General features: G+C 47.2%; 2 protein-coding genes across 3 annotated transcripts in view; one reads left to right on the forward strand and one right to left on the reverse strand.

The window, feature by feature from the left end:
- LOC311125994 (protein-tyrosine sulfotransferase 1) overlaps nucleotides 1-3,556 on the forward strand; it is a 76,608-nt gene extending 73,052 nt beyond the window's left edge. Inside the window, exons 4-6 of one of the 2 annotated variants that reach the window (XM_084200017.1) lie at nucleotides 1,431-1,481; nucleotides 2,238-2,298; nucleotides 2,893-3,556. In XM_084200017.1, coding sequence (XP_084056143.1) covers nucleotides 1,431-1,481; nucleotides 2,238-2,273 — 87 coding nt within the window. In that variant the 3' untranslated portion in view covers nucleotides 2,274-2,298; nucleotides 2,893-3,556. The remainder of the gene's footprint in view (nucleotides 1-1,430; nucleotides 1,482-2,237; nucleotides 2,299-2,892) is intronic. The other variant, XM_084200018.1, reaches the window with a different exon arrangement.
- Nucleotides 3,557-10,502: 6,946 nt separating this feature from the next.
- Nucleotides 10,503-21,438, reverse strand: part of LOC311125993 (small G protein signaling modulator 2-like) — a gene marked incomplete at its 5' end in the record, with an annotated part of 66,608 nt that continues 55,672 nt past the window's right edge. The window contains 7 exons of the mRNA XM_084200016.1: nucleotides 10,503-10,828; nucleotides 12,486-12,653; nucleotides 14,940-15,036; nucleotides 15,249-15,358; nucleotides 20,353-20,435; nucleotides 20,751-20,875; nucleotides 21,220-21,438. The exon at nucleotides 21,220-21,438 is cut by the window's right edge and continues 228 nt beyond it. Coding sequence (XP_084056142.1) covers nucleotides 10,740-10,828; nucleotides 12,486-12,653; nucleotides 14,940-15,036; nucleotides 15,249-15,358; nucleotides 20,353-20,435; nucleotides 20,751-20,875; nucleotides 21,220-21,438 — 891 coding nt within the window. The remainder of the gene's footprint in view (nucleotides 10,829-12,485; nucleotides 12,654-14,939; nucleotides 15,037-15,248; nucleotides 15,359-20,352; nucleotides 20,436-20,750; nucleotides 20,876-21,219) is intronic.

The following is a 21,438-nucleotide window of genomic DNA, read 5'->3' on the forward strand; positions in this document are numbered from 1 at the left end:
GGAAATGGACATTTGGTACATTGACGCCAGCTCCGAGGCTGCGTTATAATTGATTGCAAGATAACAGGAGAAAGGTTGAATCATGTGGAGTCTAATAATCTTAAGTAAAGAGGAAATTCAGCAACTCTTGGAGAACGGTGGAAGTTGATGAAAGTGCTTCTTTATTGTTGAAAGTCAAAACCAACGTGTTATCGGATTTTAGCTTTCATCAGGGTTGTAAGTCAAATAATCTATAGTTTAGTTTGCACTAGATCTGTAGTTGGATAGAGATTGAAAGTCTGGATCTCTGGATCTCTGGATCTCTGGATCTTCTGCCCATTTGTTCCGTTACATAACTTACCTCTAAACCCAGTCCTTTGTGTTCCTTTACATAACTTACCTCTAAACCCAGTCCTTTGTGTTCCGTTACATAACTTACCTCTAAACCCAGTCCTTTGTGTTCCGTTACATAACTTACCTCTAAACCCAGTCCTTTGTGTTCCGTTACATAACTTACCTCTAAACCCAGTCCTTTGTGTTCCGTTACATAACTTACCTCTAAACCCAGTCCTTTGTGTTCCGTTACATAACTTACCTCTAAACCCAGTCCTTTGTGTTCCTTTACATAACTTACCTCTAAACCCAGTCCTTTGTGTTCCTTTACATAACCTACCTCTAAACCCAGTCCTTTGTGTTCCTTTACATAACTTACCTCTAAACCCAGTCCTTTGTGTTCCGTTACATAACTTACCTCTAAACCCAGTCCTTTGTGTTCCTTTACATAACTTACCTCTAAACCCAGTCCTTTGTGTTCCTTTACATAACCTACCTCTAAACCCAGTCCTTTGTGTTCCTTTACATAACTTACCTCTAAACCCAGTCCTTTGTGTTCCGTTACATAACTTACCTCTAAACCCAGTCCTTTGTGTTCCTTTACATAACTTACCTCTAAACCCAGTCCTTTGTGTTCCTTTACATAACCTACCTCTAAACCCAGTCCTTTGTGTTCCGTTACATAACTTACCTCTAAACCCAGTCCTTTGTGTTCCTTTACATAACTTACCTCTAAACCCAGTCCTTTGTGTTCCTTTACATAACTTACCTCTAAACCTAGTCCTTTGTGTTCCTTTACATAACTTACCTCTAAACCCAGTCCTTTGTGTTCCTTTACATAACCTACCTCTAAACCCAGTCCTTTGTGTTCCTTTACATAATTTACCTCTAAACCCAGTCCTTTGTGTTCCTTTACATAACTTACCTCTAAACCTAGTCCTTTGTGTTCCTTTACATAACTTACCTCTAAACCCAGTCCTTTGTGTTCCTTTACATAACCTACCTCTAAACCCAGTCCTTTGTGTTCCTTTACATAACCTACCTCTAAACCCAGTCCTTTGTGTTCCCAGGACTTTATAGATTACCTAGCCTCTAAACCCAGTCCTTTGTTTCCCCAGGTCTTTAAAGGTGAATTTCAGCTACCTGAGTTTCTAAGAGAACAATCTCAGGTACAGTAGCTATTCTGCCTGTAGTTCTGTTCTGCAGCTATCTGTATTAGTGGCTTGTAGTTCTGTTCTGCAGCTATCTATATTAGTGGCTTGTAGTTCTGTTCTGCAGCTATCTGTATTAGTGGCTTGTAGTTCTGTTCTGCAGCTATCTATATTAGTGACAAAATGGTGGCCGCTGTTCATTGGAAATCTGGTTACAATTTTCCATCTGCTTTTAGTTATGAATTTCTCTCTTGTCTTGTTTTTTTTTGTTGTTGGTCATGATGACATGCTGCCTATGACTGGCTTTTCCTCGCCAACATGCTGTCTGCTGTACTGTAGTCTGTTGTTCTATGGTCTCATTTCTCACCTTGTGTTCATGTTTTTTGGAATGCTTCCTCTCACATTAGCGGTTTGTGCGCTAGCCACATTGTCCGTCTCCTGTTGGCCCATTGATTTGTCTCTGAACTGATGGTTGTTTTTCTGGAAGAGTACTACTGCCACCGTGTGGCAGCGAGCACACATGACATGCAGCCAGCAACACTGCATGTCAATACTGGTTTTGTGAAGTGCGGAGCCATGACGAATTTGACTTCTTTCAACAGTTCATACCTTTTGACACAAACCGTTGATTTACAACACACAGTCCCACACTGATCATGTTTTACCTCCTCCCATAATGAACCAATCCCGCTCCTCCAGTCCCAGACGAGAGAATTCCCATAATGCCTACAAGTCTAACAAAAGTCTATCTTCTCTCTCACTCTCTCTCTCCAGCTTCAGAAGACTCCAGAGAAACTTAACCCCAGTTAGGGGAAGCAGCCAACACGCCACGCAGGTGGGTAGCATAACCCAATCATAGGTTTGCATCCCAAATGGCGCCCTATTCCCTATATGGGCCCTGGTCAAAAGCAGTGTACTATATAGGGAACAGGGTGCCATTTGGGACATAAGACTTAATCGATTCAGCCCTCATCGTAGATGCTTTACTTAAAATACTTTTTCCTAAACCTCTCCTCGAGTACCCTCAACCATTTTCCTTCTTGATCGATTCCAGTACTGATTCACATCTGGTATGGGTTTAGAAAACAGCAGTTATCAAGAAGCTTATGATACTAACCCCTTCATGCCCTGCTCTCCCTCTACATCTCCCTCTACATCTCCCTCTACATCTCCCTCTCTCTACCTCTCTTTCTTTCTCCCTCTTTCCTTCTCTCCTTCTCTCTCTCTACCCCTCTCACTCTACATCGCTCTACCTCTCCCTATCTGTCTCCCACTACCGCTCCATCTCTCTATCCCTCTGGTCAAAAGTAGTGCACCACATAGGGAATAGGGTGCCATTTGGGATGTATTCATAATCTTTCTTGTAGTTTCCATTGATTGTGAAATACAGTGTGTGTCTGTGTGAGACTTCTAATGCTGTGTGTTTTAGAGCCAGACAAGGCACCGATGGACAGAGGAAGACATCCAATAAACTCACCACCACCTTTAGGGGACCTCATCCTCTTCCATGGACACACACACACGTCGGCCTGTGTTAGTGGGGACCGGACCACCCTGACTTGGAGAACTCTCTTGGCCTTCGATGTTGTACTGTAAACTAATGATGTGTTTGTCACAAAATGGTGACCAGAGAATGTTGCTGTTATGTTTCCTTCCTCTTGTCTAGGGCTGCAACATTCCGGCAAATTTTTTAAAGATTTTCCAGAAATCCCAGTTGGAAGATTCCTGAGATCAGCAGGACATCTGGAATCCTACAACCAGGATTTCTGGGAAATTTGAGAAAGTTACCAGAATTTATCAACCCTATTCTTGTCACACCATGCTCATCTGGATTTGTAGTTTTTGTGATTTCTCCTGGCTATATAGAAATCTGTGATTCTGTTGTAAGAAACTACAGTGGACTTAAAATGTAAATCTAAAAAAGGACATACAGTATTTATAGATTTAAATTGAGCTTTTTGAAGATGCAATATCTATTTTAAAGTTACATTTTTGTTTTTCATGCCTTTTTGTTTCTTGCAATTCCATGAGTACTGATGTACAAGATCCCAGTTTTTTAAAGTATTGACAGTGATAAAGATGGCATTTTGTAACCTGTGTTTGTTGTTTTTGTTAACGGCGATGGTATGATGAATTGTGAAAGAGGGTGGTATGGCCGTAAGCCACAGCAGTGGAGGGAGTTTCAGCTGAGGTAGACAGAGGAAATAACAAGGGAAAATCGTTATAGGGGAAATTCAGAATTGTACAACTTGATGTTAGATGGTTCCTCAGACTGAAAGCGGCCTATGGGCCAGGGGGGAGAATGTAATCCATCATTTGGTTTTCTGTAAACGGCCACTACAAACTTCCCCTAACTTTAGCCGTAGCTAGCTTAAAATCAATAACATGATCGGGGCAACGTGTTAATTCAAGCTTCCCAAATGGCAACCTATTCTCGTTATAGTGCACTACCAATGGGCCCTTTGTCAAAATTAGTTCACTATACACAGAGTACAAAACATTAGGAACACCTTCCTAATATTGAGTTGCTACCCCCCCTTTTGCCCTCAGAACAGCCGCAGTTCCTCGGGGCATGGACTCGAAAGCGCTCCACAGGGATGCTGGCCCATGCTGACTCCAATGCTTCCCACGGTTGTGTCAAGTTGGCTGAAGGTCCATTAGGTGGTGGGCCATTCTTGATACACACGGGAAACGGTTGAGCGTGGAAAAACCCAGCAGCGTTGCAGTTCTTGACACACTCAACCCGGTGTGCCTGGCACCTACTACCATACCCCGTTCAAAGGCACTTAAATCTTTTGTCTTGCCCATTCACCCTCTGAATGGCACACACACAATCCATTTCTCAATTGTTTCGGCTTTAAAAAAATCCTTCTTTAACCTGATTTAACAAGTGACATCAATAAGGGATCATAGCTTTCACCTGGATTCACCTGGTCAGTCTGTCATGGAAAGAGAAAGGTGTTCCTAATGTTTTGTACACTCAGTGTATATAGGGAATTGGGTGACAGTTGGGACGTACCCTGTATGTTTCAAATGAGTTACAATAGACATGGAGATATTTTAATAATAAGGAACAATCTTTTTATAGTAATACATTACATTCAAGGCAAAATATGCATCCTTTTACATACAATACTCTGCAATTCAAACGTTGGCTTTTCAAAACAAAATAATATTTTGAAATTATTATTTTTCTAAATCATCAGCAGTGCACGACATTGAGAGAATATAAGTCAACTAAGTGTAACAAAGGCTCCACGCAATCAGTTATACACAGCAACGGGCATTCAGTTATACACAGCAACGGGCATTCAGTTATACACAGCAACGGGCATTCAGTTATACACAGCAACGGGCATTCAGTTATACACCCTGCTCTAAAACCAAGATAAAAAATAGACATACAAATCCACTACGTGTCCTGATATACCGTCCTCATAGAAATACAGTTTTGTTCTATTTATTTACAGACTTCAGAGAATTTCAAACAACATAAATTGCACAGTAGTTATAATATATATTTAAATTTACACCTAGTAAACAGTCTTTGAGATACGGTATTAAATTGCACATTATCATCGTGCCACAGAGGGTGCTGTTTCGAGGCTTTGGTACACGTGGTCCTGATTGGAAGAAAATAGCTCCACTCTAGCCTGGTTCAACCAGACTGAAACACTGTGCTCACCATTGTAACAACGGAGAAACCTCACAAAGTCAGTTTGGATTCCAGGCTACTAAACTTTCCCCTCCTCCCCACTTCAATCATAAACTACCACATGTAGTGAGATCTACTTAAACCATGTGTGTGTTTCAAATAGAACCTATTCCCTTTACCAGTGGTTCTCAACTAGGGCTACTTGGCCTATCCACAGGGGCTACTTGGCCTATTCACAGGGGGTACTTGGCTTACCCACAGGGGGTACTTGGCCTACCCACAGGGGGCACTTGGCCTACCCACAGAGGGTACTTGGCCTACCCACAGGGGGTACTTGGCCTACCCAAAGGGGCTACTTGGCCTACCCACAGAGGGTACTTGGCCTACCCAAAGGGGCTACTTGGCCTATCCACAGGGGCTACTTGAGAAGATTCATGAGCCTGTAGGCTTCCTGGTCAAATGCACATAAGGGGGTACTTCAGGGCATAACCAAATGTACTTGGTGGTACAGTAACGAAAAAAAAGGGTTGAGAACCACTGCCCAGTGCCCTGGTCAAAGGTAGTGCACTATAAAGGGAATGGGGTGTCATTTGGGAGCATTCCACTACAACACCTTCCTTAATACCATTGGCCTGTAACTCTCCATTCTGAAAAGCTGATTTCTCCACAACACCTCAGGATTGGGGAAGACTGGGCAGTGTGGTCACAGACGTAGGGTCTTCTATGGATCGGACCCCTCCATGGCAGCCATTTTGGAATTAAGAGTTCAGGTTATTATTGGGAGCCACTGGAGACTAGTGGGGGCGTGTATGTCCCAAATGGCATCCTATGGGCCCTAGTCAAAAGTAGTGCACTATATAGTGGATAGGGTGTCATTGGGGACAAAGACAAAGTCACAATCATTCTAAAATCTGATTCTGGTTCTATTATCATCATTAGACTCAATATTACTTTATCCTCATTGGTCAGTCGTGGTCAGTAGCACAACATAGAATGGAATTTCGACAGGAAGGAAAAGGCTATACTCCAATACCTATCTGCAAGTCAACGAAGCCCACCTTGGCAGTACCTCCACCCCACTAGAAGATGCTAGAGGAAACGGGTACAAAAGTATCTATATCGACATAACCTGAAAGGCCGCTCAGCAAGGAAGAAGCCACTGCTCCAAAACCGCCATAAAAAAGCCAGACTACGGTTTGCAACTGCACATGGGGACAAAGATCGTACTTTTTGGAGAAATGTCCTCTGGTCTGATGAAACAAAAATAGAACTGTTTGGCCATAAGGACCATCGTTACGTTTGGAGGAAAAAGGGGGTAGCTTGCAGGCCGAAGAACACCATCCCAACCGTGAAGCACGGGGGTGGCAGCATCATGCTGTGGGGGTGCTTTGCTCTAGGAGGGACTGGTGCACTTCACAAAATAGATGGTATCATGAGGAAGGAAAACTATGTGGATATATTGAAGCAACATCTCAAGACATCAGTCAGGAAGTTAAAGCTTGGTCGCAAATGGGTCTTCCAAATGGACAATGACCCCAAGCATACTTCCAAATTTGTGGCAAAATGGCTTAAGGACAACAAAGTCAAGGTATTGGAGTGGCCATCACAAAGCCCTGACCTCAATCCTATAGAAAATGTGTGGGTAGAACTGAAAAAGTGTGTGCGAGCAAGGAGGCCTACAAACCTGACTCAGTTACACCAGCTCTGTCAGGAGGAATGGGCCAAAATTCACCCAATTTATTGTGGGAAGCTTGTGGAAGGCTACCCGAAACGTTTGACCCAAGTTAAACAATTTAAAGGCAATGCTACCAAATACTAATTGAGTGTATGTAAACTTCTGACCCACTGGGAATGTGATGAAAGAAATAAAAGCTGAAATAAATAATTCTCTCTACTATTATTCTGACATTTCACATTCTTAAAATAAAGTGGTGATCCTAACTGACCTAAAACAGGGAATTTTTTACTAGGATTAAATGTCAGGAATTGTGGAAAAACTGAGTTTAAATGTATTTGGCTAAGGTGTATGTAAACTTCCGACTTCAACTGTATTTAATGTACTGTACTGTCCCCAGTCTCTGATATTACACACTCAGTGGCCAGTTTATTGGGTATAACCAGCTAGTACCGGGTCGGACCCACCTGTAGCCATGAAGGGATGCACCTGGTCAGCAACAATGTTCAGATACGATGTGGCGTTCAAACATTTATCAATTGGCACCTAACGTGTGCCAGGAAAACATTCCCCCACACCATTACACCACCACCACCACCAACCTGTACCGTTGACACCAGGCTGGATGGAGCCATGGAATCATGTTGCTTACGCTAAATCCTGACTCTGCCATCAGTATGAGGCAACAGGAACTGGGATTCGTCGGAACGGGCAATGTTTTTCCACTCCTCAAATGTCCAGTGTTGGTGATCGAGTGCCCACTGGAGCAGCTTCTTCTAGTTTTTAGTTGATAGGAGTGGAACCCAGTGTGGTCGTCTGCTGCAATAGCCCATCTGTGACAAGGACTGACGAGTTGTGAATTCCGAGATGCCATTCTGCATACAGTGAGGGAAAAAAGTATTTGATCCCCTGCTGATTTTGTACGTTTGCCCACTGACAAAGACATGACCAGTCTATAATTTTAATGGTAGGTTTATTTGAACAGTGAGAGATAGAATAACAACAAAAAAATACAGAAAAACGCATGTCAAAAATGTTATGAATTGATTTGCATTTTAATGAGGGAAATAAGTATTTGACCCCTCTGCAAAACATGACTTTGTACTTGGTGGCAAAACCCTTGTTGGCAATCACAGAGATCAGACGTTTCTTGTAGTTGGCCACCAGGTTTGCACATATCTCAGGAGGGATTTTGTCCCACTCCTCTTTGCAGATCTTCTCCAAGTCATTAAGGTTTCGAGCCTGACGTTTGGCAACTCGAACCTTCAGCTCCCTCCACAGATTTTCTATGGGATTAAGGTCTGGAGACTGGCTAGGCCACTCCAGGACCTTAATGTGCTTCTTCTTGAGCCACTCCTTTGTTGCCTTGGCCGTGTGTTTTGGGTCATTGTCATGCTGGAATACCCATCCACAACCCATTTTCAATGCCCTGGCTGAGGGAAGGAGGTTCTCACCCAAGATTTGACAATACATGGCCCCGTCCCTTTGATGCGGTGAAGTTGTCCTGTCCCCTTAGCAGAAAAACACCCCCAAAGCATAATGTTTCCACCTCCATGTTTGACGGTGGGGATGGTGTTCTTGGGGTCATAGGCAGCATTCCTCCTCCTCCAAACACGGCGAGTTGAGTTGATGCCAAAGAGCTCGATTTTGGTCTCATCTGACCACAACACTTTCACCCAGTTCTCCTCTGAATCATTCAGATGTTCATTGGCAAACTTCAGACGGGCCTGTATATGTGCTTTCTTGAGCAGGGGGACCTTGCGGGCGCTGCAGGATTTCAGTCCTTCACGGCGTAGTGTGTTACCAATTGTTTTCTTGGTGACTATGGTCCCAGCTGGTTGAGATCATTGACAAGATACTCCCGTGTAGTTCTGGGCTGATTCCTCACCGTTCTCATGATCATTGCAACTCCACGAGGTGAGATCTTGCATGGAGCCCCAGGCCGAGGGAGATTGACAGTTCTTTTGTGTTTCTTCCATTTGTGAATAATCTCACCAACTGTTGTCACCTTCTCACCAAGCTGCTTGGCGATGGTCTTGTTGCCCATTCCAGCCGTGTGTAGGTCTACAATCTTGTCCCTGACATCCTTGGAGAGCTCTTTGGTCTTGGCCATGGTGGAGAGTTTGGAATCTGATTGATTGATTGCTTCTGTGGACCGGTGTCTTTTATACAGGTAACAAGCTGAGATTAGGAGCACTCCCTTTAAGAGTGTGCTCCTAATCTCAGCTCGTTACCTGTATAAAAGACACCTGGGAGCCAGAAATCTTTCTGATTGAGAGGGGGTCAAATACTTATTTCCCTCATTAAAATGCAAATCAATTTATAACATTTTTGACATGCGTTTATATAATTTTTTTGTTGTTATTCTGTCTCTCACTGTTCAAATAAACCTACCATTAAAATTGTAGACTGGTCATGTCTTTGTCAGTGGGCAAACATACAAAATCAGCAGGGGATCAAATACTTTTTCCCCTCACTGTACCAGTTGTACTGCACTGTTATTTGCCTTTTTGTGGCCCGCCTGTTAGCTTGCACGATTCTTGCCATTCTCCTTCGACCCCTCATCAACGAGCTGTTTTCGCCCACAGGACTGCTGCTGACTGGATGTTTTTTTGTTTGTCGCACCATTCTCTGTAAACTCTAGACACTGCCGTGCGTGAAAAACCCAGGAGGCCGGACGTTTCTGAGATACTGGAAACTGACGCGCCTAGCACCGACGATCACACCACGCTCAAAGTCACTTAGGTCACTCGTTTTGTCCACTAATGTTCAATCGAACAGTAACTGAATGCCTCGATGCCTGTCTGCCTGCTTTATATAGCAAGCCACGGCCACGTGACTCACTGTACCTAATAAACTGGCCACTGAGTATATAATGTACTGTCCTCAGTCTCTGGCTACTAGCTTGCTTGGTCATTCACACTAACGTTGTGTCACTCTAAAGCAATGTCACACTTGATGAAGCAACACACACAGTATATCATTTAGCCGATAGTCTAATTCAACACTTGGAGGAATCTCAATCTCACTGATTGGTATAAAATACTTGGGTCTCTGTGATGGAGAGGTCAGGGTGTCTCTGGTCTCTGTGATGAGGAGGTCATGGGTCTCTGGTCTCTGTGATGGAGAGGTCAGGGGGTCTCTGGTCTCTGTGATGGAGAGGTCAGGGGGTCTCTGGTCTCTGTGATGAGGAGGTCAGGGGTCTCTGGTGTCTGTGATGAGGAGGTCATGGGTCTCTGGTCTCTGTGATGGAGAGGTCAGGGGGTCTCTGGTCTCTGTGATGGAGAGGTCAGGGGGTCTCTGGTCTCTGTGATGAGGAGGTCAGGGGTCTCTGGTGTCTGTGATGAGGTCATGGGTCTCTGGTCTCTGTGATGGAGAGGTCAGGGGGTCTCTGGTCTCTGTGATGAGGAGGTCAGGGGTCTCTGGTTTATGGAGAAGGGTATGTACTGATAATGGAGTTTAGTGGAGAATAATAAGATGGGGCAGTCACAGTGTGATCAAACTACCCAGCATGCAGACAACTCCACACATCTGACAACAACCACCAACCAAGCATGGCATTCTGTGACCGGGTGCTTGTAAACAACATCTACAAACCAGGTCCAGACCCAGACCAGGAACTAGACTAGGACCAGACCTAGACCCAGCATTGGAACCAGATCTAAACCTGGGCCCAGCCAGCATCCCTTTCCCAGGATGGTCACCTGGAGCTTCACCCTTCACTGGTCCGGCTGGAGGGATAGAGGGCCCATGTCTCTCTCTCTTCCCCAGGTTTGGGAGAGGTAAAGAGGGGTAAGAGAGGGAGGGAGCTGTGCTGGATGCAGAGGATGGATGGGTGGATCAAGGGGTGGAGAGGTACAGGGGTGCTGTGATGGTATCTGGCTCCTCTCTACCTCTCCTCTTCTCCTCCTCCTCCCTCTGGCCCTGTTCATCCTCCTCCTCCTCATCACTTGTTCTCGATGAGAGACTGGACCTTGTGCACCAGCTCTCTGGCGATCTGAAGGATGTGCTGCACGTCATGACGCTCTGCCATCTCTGTTATACAAACACACACAGGAAGTCAGGGAGATGGTTTTATACACACAGGAAGTCAGGGAGATGGTTTTATACACACAGGAAGTCAGGGAGATTGTTTTATACACACAGGAAGTCAGGGAGATGGTTTTATACACACAGGAAGTCAGGGAGATGGTTTTATACACACAGGAAGTCAGGGAGATGGTTTTATACACACAGGAAGTCAGGGAGATGGTTTTATACACACATGAAGTCAGGGAGATGGTTTTATACACACAGGAAGTCAGGGACATGGTTTTATACACACAGGAAGTCAGGGAGCTGGTTTTATACACACCGGAAGTCAGGGAGATGGTTTTATACACACAGGAAGTCAGGGAGTTGGTTTTATACACACAGGAAGTCAGGGAGATGGTTTTATACACACAGGAAGTCAGGGAAATGGTTTTATACACACAGGAAGTCAGGGAGATGGTTTTATACACACAGGAAGTCAGGGAGATGGTTTTATACACACAGGAAGTCAGGGAGATGGCTTTATACACACAGGAAGTCAGGGAGATGGTTTTATACACACAGGAAGTCAGGGACATGGTTTTATACACACAGGAAGTCAGGGACATGGTTTTATACACCCCGGAAGTCAGGGAGATGGCTTTATACACACCGGAAGTCAGGAAGATAGCTTTATACACACAGGAAGTCAGGGAGATGGCTTTATACACACAGGAAGTCAGGGAGATGGTTTTATACACACCGGAAGTCAGGGAGATGGTTTTATACACACAGGAAGTCAGGGAGATGATTTTATACACACAGGAAGTCAGGGAGATGGTTTTATACACACAGGAAGTCAGGGAGATGGTTTTATACACACAGGAAGTCAGGGAGATGGCTTTATACACACCGGACGTCAGGGAGCTGGTTTTATACACACCGGAAGTCAGGGAGCTGGTTTTATACACACCGGAAGTCAGGGAGATGGTTTTATACACACAGGAAGTCAGGGAGTTGGTTTTATACACACAGGAAGTCAGGGAGATGGTTTTATACACACAGGAAGTCAGGGAAATGGTTTTATACACACAGGAAGTCAGGGAGATGGCTTTATACACACAGGAAGTCAGGGAGATGGTTTTATACACACAGGAAGTCAGGGACATGGTTTTATACACACAGGAAGTCAGGGACATGGTTTTATACACCCCGGAAGTCAGGAAGATGGCTTTATACACACCGGAAGTCAGGGAGATAGCTTTATACACACAGGAAGTCAGGGAGATGGCTTTATACACACCGGAAGTCAGGGAGATAGCTTTATACACACAGGAAGTCAGGGAGATGGTTTTATACACACCGGAAGTCAGGGTGATGGTTTTATACACACAGGAAGTCAGGGAGATGGTTTTATACACACAGGAAGTCAGGGAGATGGTTTTATACACACAGGAAGTCAGGGAGATGGTTTTATACAATGAACACAGTCTGCCTACACCTTTCTGCTCCATCACAACACATTTTACCATGTCCTTGTTGGGGTCCTAACTGGCACCCTATTCCCTACATAGTGCACTACTTTGACCGGATCCATAGAGCCCTGGTCCAAAGTAGTGCACTATAAAGGGAATAGGGTGTCAATTGGGACTAAACATCTGTATGTCTGTCTGTCTGTCACCATTGAAGAATGTGATGATGTCAGTGAAGTCCATGGTGTTATCTCTGATGATCTCCCTGTAGACCTCTACCAGAGCCAGCGCCAGGAACAGGACGAAGTGCTGAGAGGAGACACGGGGGGCCACCCAGATCACCTCCCATACTGAGAACACATCCTGGTACAGCATCTCTGGAGGGGAGACACACACACACACACACGCACACACACACACACACACACACACACACACACACACACACACACAGAGGAGATCCACACACACACACACAGATACACACACACACACACACACACAGAGGAGATCCACACACAGACACACACATACAGAGGACACACACACACACACAGTCACTTGAGTTGTATTTCAACTCCAATCTGAAATGTCATACAGAAATCCAGTGTACTATGTTCCCACACTAGAAAAGAGAAAGAGTTGAGTTACTGTGCAGAGCCTCCTCGTACATTTTACATTTTAGTCATTTAGCAGACGCTCTTATCCAGAGCGACTTACAGTTAGTGAGTGCATACATGTTTATTTTTTTCATACTGGGCCCCCCGTGGGAATCGAACCCACAACCCTGGCGTTGCAAACGCCATGCTCTACCAACTGAACTACATCCCTGCCGGCCATTCCCTCCCCTACCCTGGACGACGCTGGGCCAATTGTGCACCGCCCCATGGGTCTCCCGGTCGCGGCCGGCTACGACAGAGCCTGGATTCGAACCAGGATCTCTAGTGGCACAGCTAGCATTGTGCCACCGAAGACCATGGTTCAATCCCAGCATTACACCCTTCCCACTGTTCAAATCAAATCAAATTTGATTGGTATCGTACACATATTTTGCAGACGTTATTGCAGGTGCAGCGAAATGCTTATGTTTCTAGCTCCAACAGTGCAGTAATACCTAACAATACAAAACAATACACACAAATACCCCCCACAAAAAAGAAAGAAATGAAGAAATATCAGAATGAGCAACGTCAGAGTCCGGAATAGAAATATATACTGTAGGTATTCCTCTTGTCCAGATGGGATAGGGTAGTGGGTAGTGGGTAGTGGGTAGTGAGTAGTGGGTAGTGGGCAGTGGGTAGTGGGTAGTGGGTAGTGGGTAGTGGGTAGTGGGTAGTGGGTAGTGGGCAGTGGGTAGTGGGCAGTGGGTAGTGGGCAGTGGGTAGTGGGTAGTGGGTAGTGGGTAGTGGGTAATGGGCAGTGGGCAGTGGGCAGTGGGTAGTGGGTAGTGGGCAGTGGGCAGTGGGCAGTGGGCAGTGGGTAGTGGGCAGTGGGTAGTGGGTAGTGGGCAGTGGGCAGTGGGCAGTGGGCAGTGGGTAGTGAGTAGTGGGTAGTGGGTAGTGGGTAGTGGGTAGTGGGTAGTGGGTAGTGGGCAGTGGGCAGTGGGTAGTGGGTAGTGGGCAGTGGGTAGTGGGTAGTGGGTAGTGGGTAGTGGGTAGTGGGCAGTGGGTAGTGGGCAGTGGGTAGTGGGTAGTGGGCAGTAGGTAGTGGGTAGTGGGTAGTGGGCAGTGGGTAGTGGGCAGTGGGTAGTGGGTAGTGGGTAGTGGGTAGTGGGCAGTGGGTAGTGGGTAGTGGGTAGTGGGTAGTGGGTAGTGGGTAGTGGGCAGTGGGTAGTGGGTAGTGGGTAGTGGGCAGTGGGTAGTGGGTAGTGGGCAGTGGGTAGTGGGTAGTGGGTAGTGGGTAGTGGGTAGTGGGTAGTGGGTAGTGGGTAGTGGGTAGTGGGTAGTGGGCAGTGGGAGGGCGATTGCGTAATCCGTGGATCTGTTGGGGCGGTATGCAAATTGTAGTGGGTCTAGGGTGTCGGGTAAGGTGGAGGTGATATGATCCTTAACTAACCTCTCAAAGCACTTCATGATGACAGAGGTGAGTGCTACGGGGCGATAGTCATTTAGTTCAGTTACCTTTGCTTTCTTAGGTACAGGAACAATGGTGGACATCTTAAAGCAAGTGGGGACAGCAGACTGGGATAGGGAGAGATTGAATATGTCCGTAAACACTCCAGCCAGCTGGTCTGCGCATGCTCTGAGGACGCGGATTGTGACGCTGTCTGGGCCGGCAGCCTTGCGAGGGTTAACACGTTTAAACGTCTTACACACGTCGGCCACGGAGAACGAGAGCTCACAGTCCTCATGAGCGGCGGTGGTCCGCGTCGGTGGCTCTGTGTTGTCTTCGAAGCGGGGGAAAAAGGTGTTTAGCTTAGCTTGTCCGGGAGCGAGGCATCACTGTCCGCAGCGTGGCTGGCTTTCCCTTCATAATCCGTGAGTCCAGAGTCCCTGCTACATCCGTCTGGTGTCTGAGCCACTTTGTCCCTATGGTCACACTGTTTCTCCTACCTGCCTGGAACCCCCTCTCCTTTCATAACTGTCTAAGTAAAGCTTCAAAATACCCCCTCAAAAATGTAATTAAATGAATAAAAATAGTGTAGTTTGTGAAGCGTATCGTACCTCTTTTGAAGTCCAGCAGGAACCAGCGGTAACAGAAATAGAAGTGGGTGTAGTCTCCATTCTGATGCATCAGCTCAAACAGCTCCGGATCTAGGATCTGATGACATCATCAAACAGAGACCACACCAGAGGAGACCAGAGGTCAGGGGTCATGTTAGTATCATTTGAACACACACTTCTGTGCACACACATTTACATTTACGTCATTTAGCAGATGCTCTTATCCAGAGCGACTTACAAATAGGTGCATTCACCTTGGGATAACCACTTTACAAATTTTTTTTTTTTTGGACACACCACACACCCTACCTGTATAAGGGACCTCATGTTGGCGAAGTGTGTGTCCATGGCTCCGCCGTTGGGGAAGTTCTGGCTCATCCTCTTCATCAGCTGGGTGAAACAGCTGTACGCCAGACACTCTGATGGAGGGAGGGAGGGAGGGAGGGAGGGAGGGAGGGAGGGAGGGAGGGAGGGAAGGTGGGAGGGAGGGACAGGGGAGACAGGGAGGGAGGGGGGAGACAGAGGGAGGGGGGAGACAGGGAGGAAGGGGGGAGACAGGGAGGGAGACAGGGAGGGATGGGGGAGACAGGGAGGGAGACAGGGAGGGATGGGGGAGACAGGGAGGGGGATACATGGAGGGGTATACAGGGAGGGGGGAGACAGGGAGGGAGGGAGGGAAGGAAGGTGGGAGGGAGGGACAGGGGAGACAGGGAGGGAGGGGGGAGACAGAGGGAGGGGGGAGACAGGGAGGAAGGGGGGAGACAGGGAGGGAGACAGGGAGGGATGGGGGAGACAGGGAGGGAGACAGGGAGGGATGGGGGAGACAGGGAGGGAGGGAGGGAGGGGGATACATGGAGGGGTATACAGGGAGGGGGGAGACAGGGAGGGAGGGAGGGAAGGAAGGTGGGAGGGAGGGACAGGAGAGACAGGGAGGGAGGGGGGAGACAGAGGGAGGGGGGAGACAGGGAGGAAGGGGGGAGACAGGGAGGGAGACAGGGAGGGATGGGGGAGACAGGGAGGGAGACAGGGAGGGATGGGGGAGACAGGGAGGGAGGGAGGGGGATACATGGAGGGGTATACAGGGAGGGGGGAGACAGGGAGGGATGGGGGAGACAGGGGGGGATACATGGAGGGGTATACAGGGAGGGAGAGACAGGGAGGAATGGGGGAGACAGGGAGGGAGGGGGGAGACAGGGAGGGAGGGGGAAACATGGAGGGGTATACAGGGAGGGGGGAGACAGGGAGGGATGGGGGAGACAGGGAGAGAGGGGGGTCCTTTTTCTGTCTATTGGGTCAAGGATTAGACCCATACATTTCCCTTCACTCACTGATCACTGTGTAATGCAACGGCTAACGACTAATGGGTAAAAGCTAATTGCAAATGGCTATACAGTGAGGGAAAAAAGTATTTGATCCCCTGCTGATTTTGTACGTTTGCCCACTGACAAAGACATTATATAATATAATAATATGCCATTGAGCAGACGCTTTTATCCAAAGCCACTTACAGTCATGTGTGCATACATTTTTACGTATGGGTGGTCCTGGGGATCGAACCCACTACCCTGGCGTTACAAGCGCCATGCTCTACCAATTGAGCTACAGAGGATCAGTCTATAATTTTAATGGTAGGTTTATTTGAACAGTGAGAGACAGAATAACAACAAAAATATCCAGAAAAACGCATGTCAAAAATGTTATAAATTGATTTGCATTTTAATGAGGGAAATAAGTACTTGACCCCTCTGCAAAACAAGACTTTGTACTTGGTGGCAAAACCCTTGTTGGCAATCACAGAGGTCAGACGTTTCTTGTAATTGGCCACCAGGTTTGCACACATCTCAGGAGGGATTTTGTCCCACTGCTCTTTGCAGATCTTCTCCAAGTCATTAAGGTTTCGAGGCTGACGTTTGGCAACTCGAACCTTCAGCTCCCTCCACAGATTTTCTATGGGATTAAGGTCTGGAGACTGGCTAGGCCACTCCAGGACCTTAATGTGTTTATTCTTGAGCCACTCCTTTGTTGCCTTGGCCGTGTGTTTTGGGTCATTGTCATGCTGGAATACCCATCCACGACCCATTTTCAATGCCCTGGCTGAGGGAAGGAGGTTCTCACCCAAGATTTGACGGTACATGGCGCTGTCCATCGTCCCTTTGATGTGGTGAAGTTGTCCTGTCCCCTTAGCAGAAAAACACCCCCAAAGCATAATGTTTCCACCTCCATGTTTGACGGTGGGGATGGTGTTCTTGGGGTCATAGGCAGCATTCCTCCTCCTCCAAACACGGCGAGTTGAGTTGATGCCAAAGAGCTCGATTTTGGTCTCATCTGACCACAACACTTTTACCCAGTTCTCCTCTGAATCATTCAGATGTTCATTGGCAAACTTTTGACGGGCCTGTATATGTGCTTTCTTGAGCAGGGGGACCTTGCGGGCGCTGCAGGATTCCAGTCCTTCACGGTGTAGTGTGTTACCAATTGTTTTCTTGGTGACTATGGTCCCAGCTGCCTTGAGATCATTGACAAGATCCTCCCATGTAGTTCTGGGCTGACTCCTCACCGTTCTCATGATCATTGCTACTCCACGAGGTGAGATCTTGCATGGAGCCCCAGGCCGAGGGAGATTGACAGTTATTTTGGGTTTCTTCCATTTGCGAATAATCGCACCAACTGTTGTCACCTTCTCACCAAGCTGCTTGCCGATGGTCTTGTAGCCCATTCCAGCCTTGTGTAGGTCTACAATCTTGTCCCTGACATCCTTGGAGAGCTCTTTGGTCTTGGCCATGGTGGAGAGTTTGGAATCTGATTGATTGATTGCTTCTGTGGACAGGTGTCTTTTATACAGGTAACAAGCTGCGATTAGGAGCACTCCCTTTAAGAGTGTGCTCCTAATCTCAGCTCGTTACCTGTATAAAAGACACCTGGGAGCCAGAAATCTTTCTGATTGAGAGGGGGTCAAATACTTATTTCCCTCATTAAAATGCAAATCAATTTATAACATTTTTGACATGCGTTTTGTCAGGATTTTGTTGTTGTTATTCTGTCTCTCACTGTTCAAATAAACCTACTATTAAAATTATAGACTGATCATTTCTTTGTCAGTGGGCAAACGTACAAAATCAGCAGGGGATCAAATACTTTTTTCCCCTCACTGTAATTGCTAATGACGCAGATGCTAAGCTACAGGACTGTTTTGCTAGCACAGACTGGAACATGTTCCGGGATTCTTCAGATAGCATTGAGGAGTACACCACATCAGTCACTGGCTTCATCAATAAGTGCATCGATGATGTCGTCCCCACAGTGACCGTACGTACATACCCCAACCAGAAGCCATGGATTACAGGAAACATCCGCACTGAGCTAAAGGGTAGAGCTGCCGCTTTCAAGGAGCGGGACTCTAACCCGGACGCTTATAAGAAATCCCGCTATGCCCTCCGACGAACCATCAAACAGGCAAAGAGTCAATACAGGACTAAGATTGAATCGTACTACACTGGCTCTGACGCTCGTCGGATGTGGCAGGGCTTGAAAACTATTACAGACTACAAAGGGAAGCACAGCCGCGAGCTGCCCAGTGACACAAACCTACCAGACGAGCTAAACCACTTCTATGCTCGCTTCGAGGCAAGCAACACTGAAGCATGCATGAGAGCACCAGCTGTTCCGGATGACTATGTGATCACGCTCTCCGTAGCCGATGTGAGTAAGACTTTTAAGCAGGTCAACATTCACAAGGCCGCAGGGCCAGACGGATTACCAGGATGTGTACTCCGAGCATGTGCTGACCAACTGGCAAGTGTCTTCACTGACATCTTAAACATGTCCCTGACTGAGTCTGTAATACCAACATGTTTCAAGCAGACCACCATAGTCCCCGTGCCCAAGGACTTGAAAGGCTGGTCATGGCTCACATCAACAGCATTATCCCAGAAACCCTAGACCCACTCCAATTTGCATACCGCCCCAACAGATCCACAGATGATGCAATCTCTATTGCACTCCACACTGCCCTTTCCCACCTGGACAAGAGGAACACCTACGTGAGAATGCTATTCATTGACTACAGCTCAGCATTCAACACCATAGTGCCCTCAAAGCTCATCACTAAGCTAAGGATCCTGGGACTAAACACCTCCCTCTGCAACTGGATCCTGGACTTCCTGACGGGCCGCCCCCAGGTGGTAAGGGTAGGTAACAACACATCTGCCACACTGATCCTCAACACGGGGGCCCCTCAGGGGTGCGTGCTCAGTCCCCTCCTGTACTCCCTGTTCACCCATGACTGCATGGCCAGGCACGACTCCAACACCATCATTAAGTTTGCCGACGACACAACAGTGGTAGGCCTGATCACCGACAACGATGAGACAGCCTATAGGGAGGAGGTCAGAGACCTGGCCGTGTGGTGCCAGGACAACAACCTCTCCCTCAACGTGACCAAGACAAAGGAGATTATTGTGGACTACAGGAAAAAAAAGAGGACTGAGCACGCCCCCATTCTCATCGACGGGGCTGTAGTGGAACAGGTTGAGAGCTTCAAGTTCCTTGGTGTCCACATCACCAACGAACTATCATGGTCCAAACACACCAAGACAGTCGTGAAGAGGACACGACAAAGCCTATTCCCCCTCAGGAGACTGAAAAGATTTGGCATGGGTCCTCAGATCCTCAAAAAATTCTACAGCTGCACCATCGAGAGCATCCTGACTGGTTGCATCACCGCCTGGTATGGCAACTGCTTGGCCTCCGACCGCAACGCATTACAGAGGGTAGTGCGTACGGCCCAGTATATCACTGGGGCCAAGCTTCCTGCCATCCAGGACCTCTATACCAGGCGGTGTCAGAGGAAGGCCCTCAAAATTGTCAAAGACTCCAGCCACCCTAGTCATAGACTGTTCTCTGCTACCGCACGGCAAGCGGTACCGGAGTGCCAAGTCTAGGTCCAAAAGACTTCTCAACAGCTTCTACCCCCAAGCCATAAGACTCCTGAACAGCTAATCATGGCTACCCGGACTATTTGCACTGCCCCCCCACCCCATCCTTTTACGCTGCTGCTACTCTGTTAATTATTTATGCATAGTCGCCTCCCTACTGTTATTTTATTTTACTTCTGCTCTTTTTTTCTCAACACTTTTTTTGTTGTTATTTTATAAATGCACTGTTGGTTAAGGGCTGTAAGTAAGCATTTCACTGTAATGTCTGCACCTGTTGTATTCGGCGCATGTGGCCAATAAAATTTGATTTGATTTGATTTGATTTAATGGTACATTACTAATAGCTAGCTAACAGCTAATAGCTAACAGCTAACAGCAAACGGTTTACGGGCTCCATAGGGCCCTGGTCAAAAGAAGTGCACAGTATAGGGAGTATAGGGTGGTATTTGGAAGGCAGCCATGGTGTCTGAGGTTCCTACCATCGTCCAGGATGACCATGAGCGGGGCCAGTAGATCACACATCCCCTGGACATAACCCATCTCCAGGTGGTCCCACACATAGCTGGAACAGGATGGGGAAGAGGGGGGATCGAAGGGGGATCGAGGGGGGAAACACGAAGAGGAGTCATGAAATAATGAGTGAATGAGTGAGCAAATAAAAGTGTGTGTGTGTGTGTGTGTGTGTGTGTGTGTGTGTGTGTGTGTGTGTGTCTGTGTGTGTGTCTGTGTGTGTGTGTGTGTCTGTGTGTGTGTCTGTGTGTGTGTGTGTGTCTGTGTGTGTGTGTGTGTCTGTGTGTGTGTGTGTGTGTGTGTGTGTCTGTGTGTGTGTGTGTGTGTGTGCGTGTGTGTGTGTGTGTGTGTGTATGCGCGTGTTTACCTGCACATGACGTTGCGTAGTTTCTCCAGGTTAGCGGTCGTAAAGTAGTAGTAGTTACGATCACAGCGCTGGACATCCTTGTCTATCCTGTGGAGGTTCAGAGCCACTGTGTCCAACAACTCAATCTGCACACACACACACTTCAATTCAATTCAATTCATTTGATCCGTTTCAATTCACTTCAGTTCACTTGAAGAGTAAATATAAATGCAGTAAAGCCTTTATAGAACAGTATTCAGAACAGTATTCAGAACAGTATTAAAATGTGATCTACGTGTTTGGATATGCAATTCAATGATGTTCCCTGTGAGTGTAGGGACTCTTTATTGAGTATCTCCCTGTGTGTGTGTGTGTGTGTGTGTGTGTGTGTGTGTGTGTGTGTGTGTGTGTGTGTGTGTGTGTGTGTGTGTGTGTGTGTGTGTGTGTGTGTGCGTGCGTGCGTGCGTGCGCGTGTGTCCCCAGTACCTACCGTATAGGAGGACAGCGAAGGCATCCCCTCTGCTCCTCCATTCCCATTGGTCATCAACTTATCCAGCTGACTGCACAGCCTCTCCTCACTCAACGACTCCTGTCGCTCCTCCATCTCACTGTGGGAGTGTGTCCGGGCCTCCTCCTCCATCTCACTGTGGGAATGTGTCCGGGCCTGCTCCTCCATCTCACTGTGGGAGTGTGTCCGGGCCTCCTCCTC

Source organism: Coregonus lavaretus, assembly GCF_964263955.1.
Source record: "Coregonus lavaretus genome assembly, contig: HAP1_SCAFFOLD_1095, whole genome shotgun sequence".
Classification (NCBI taxonomy): Eukaryota; Metazoa; Chordata; class Actinopteri; order Salmoniformes; family Salmonidae; genus Coregonus; species Coregonus lavaretus.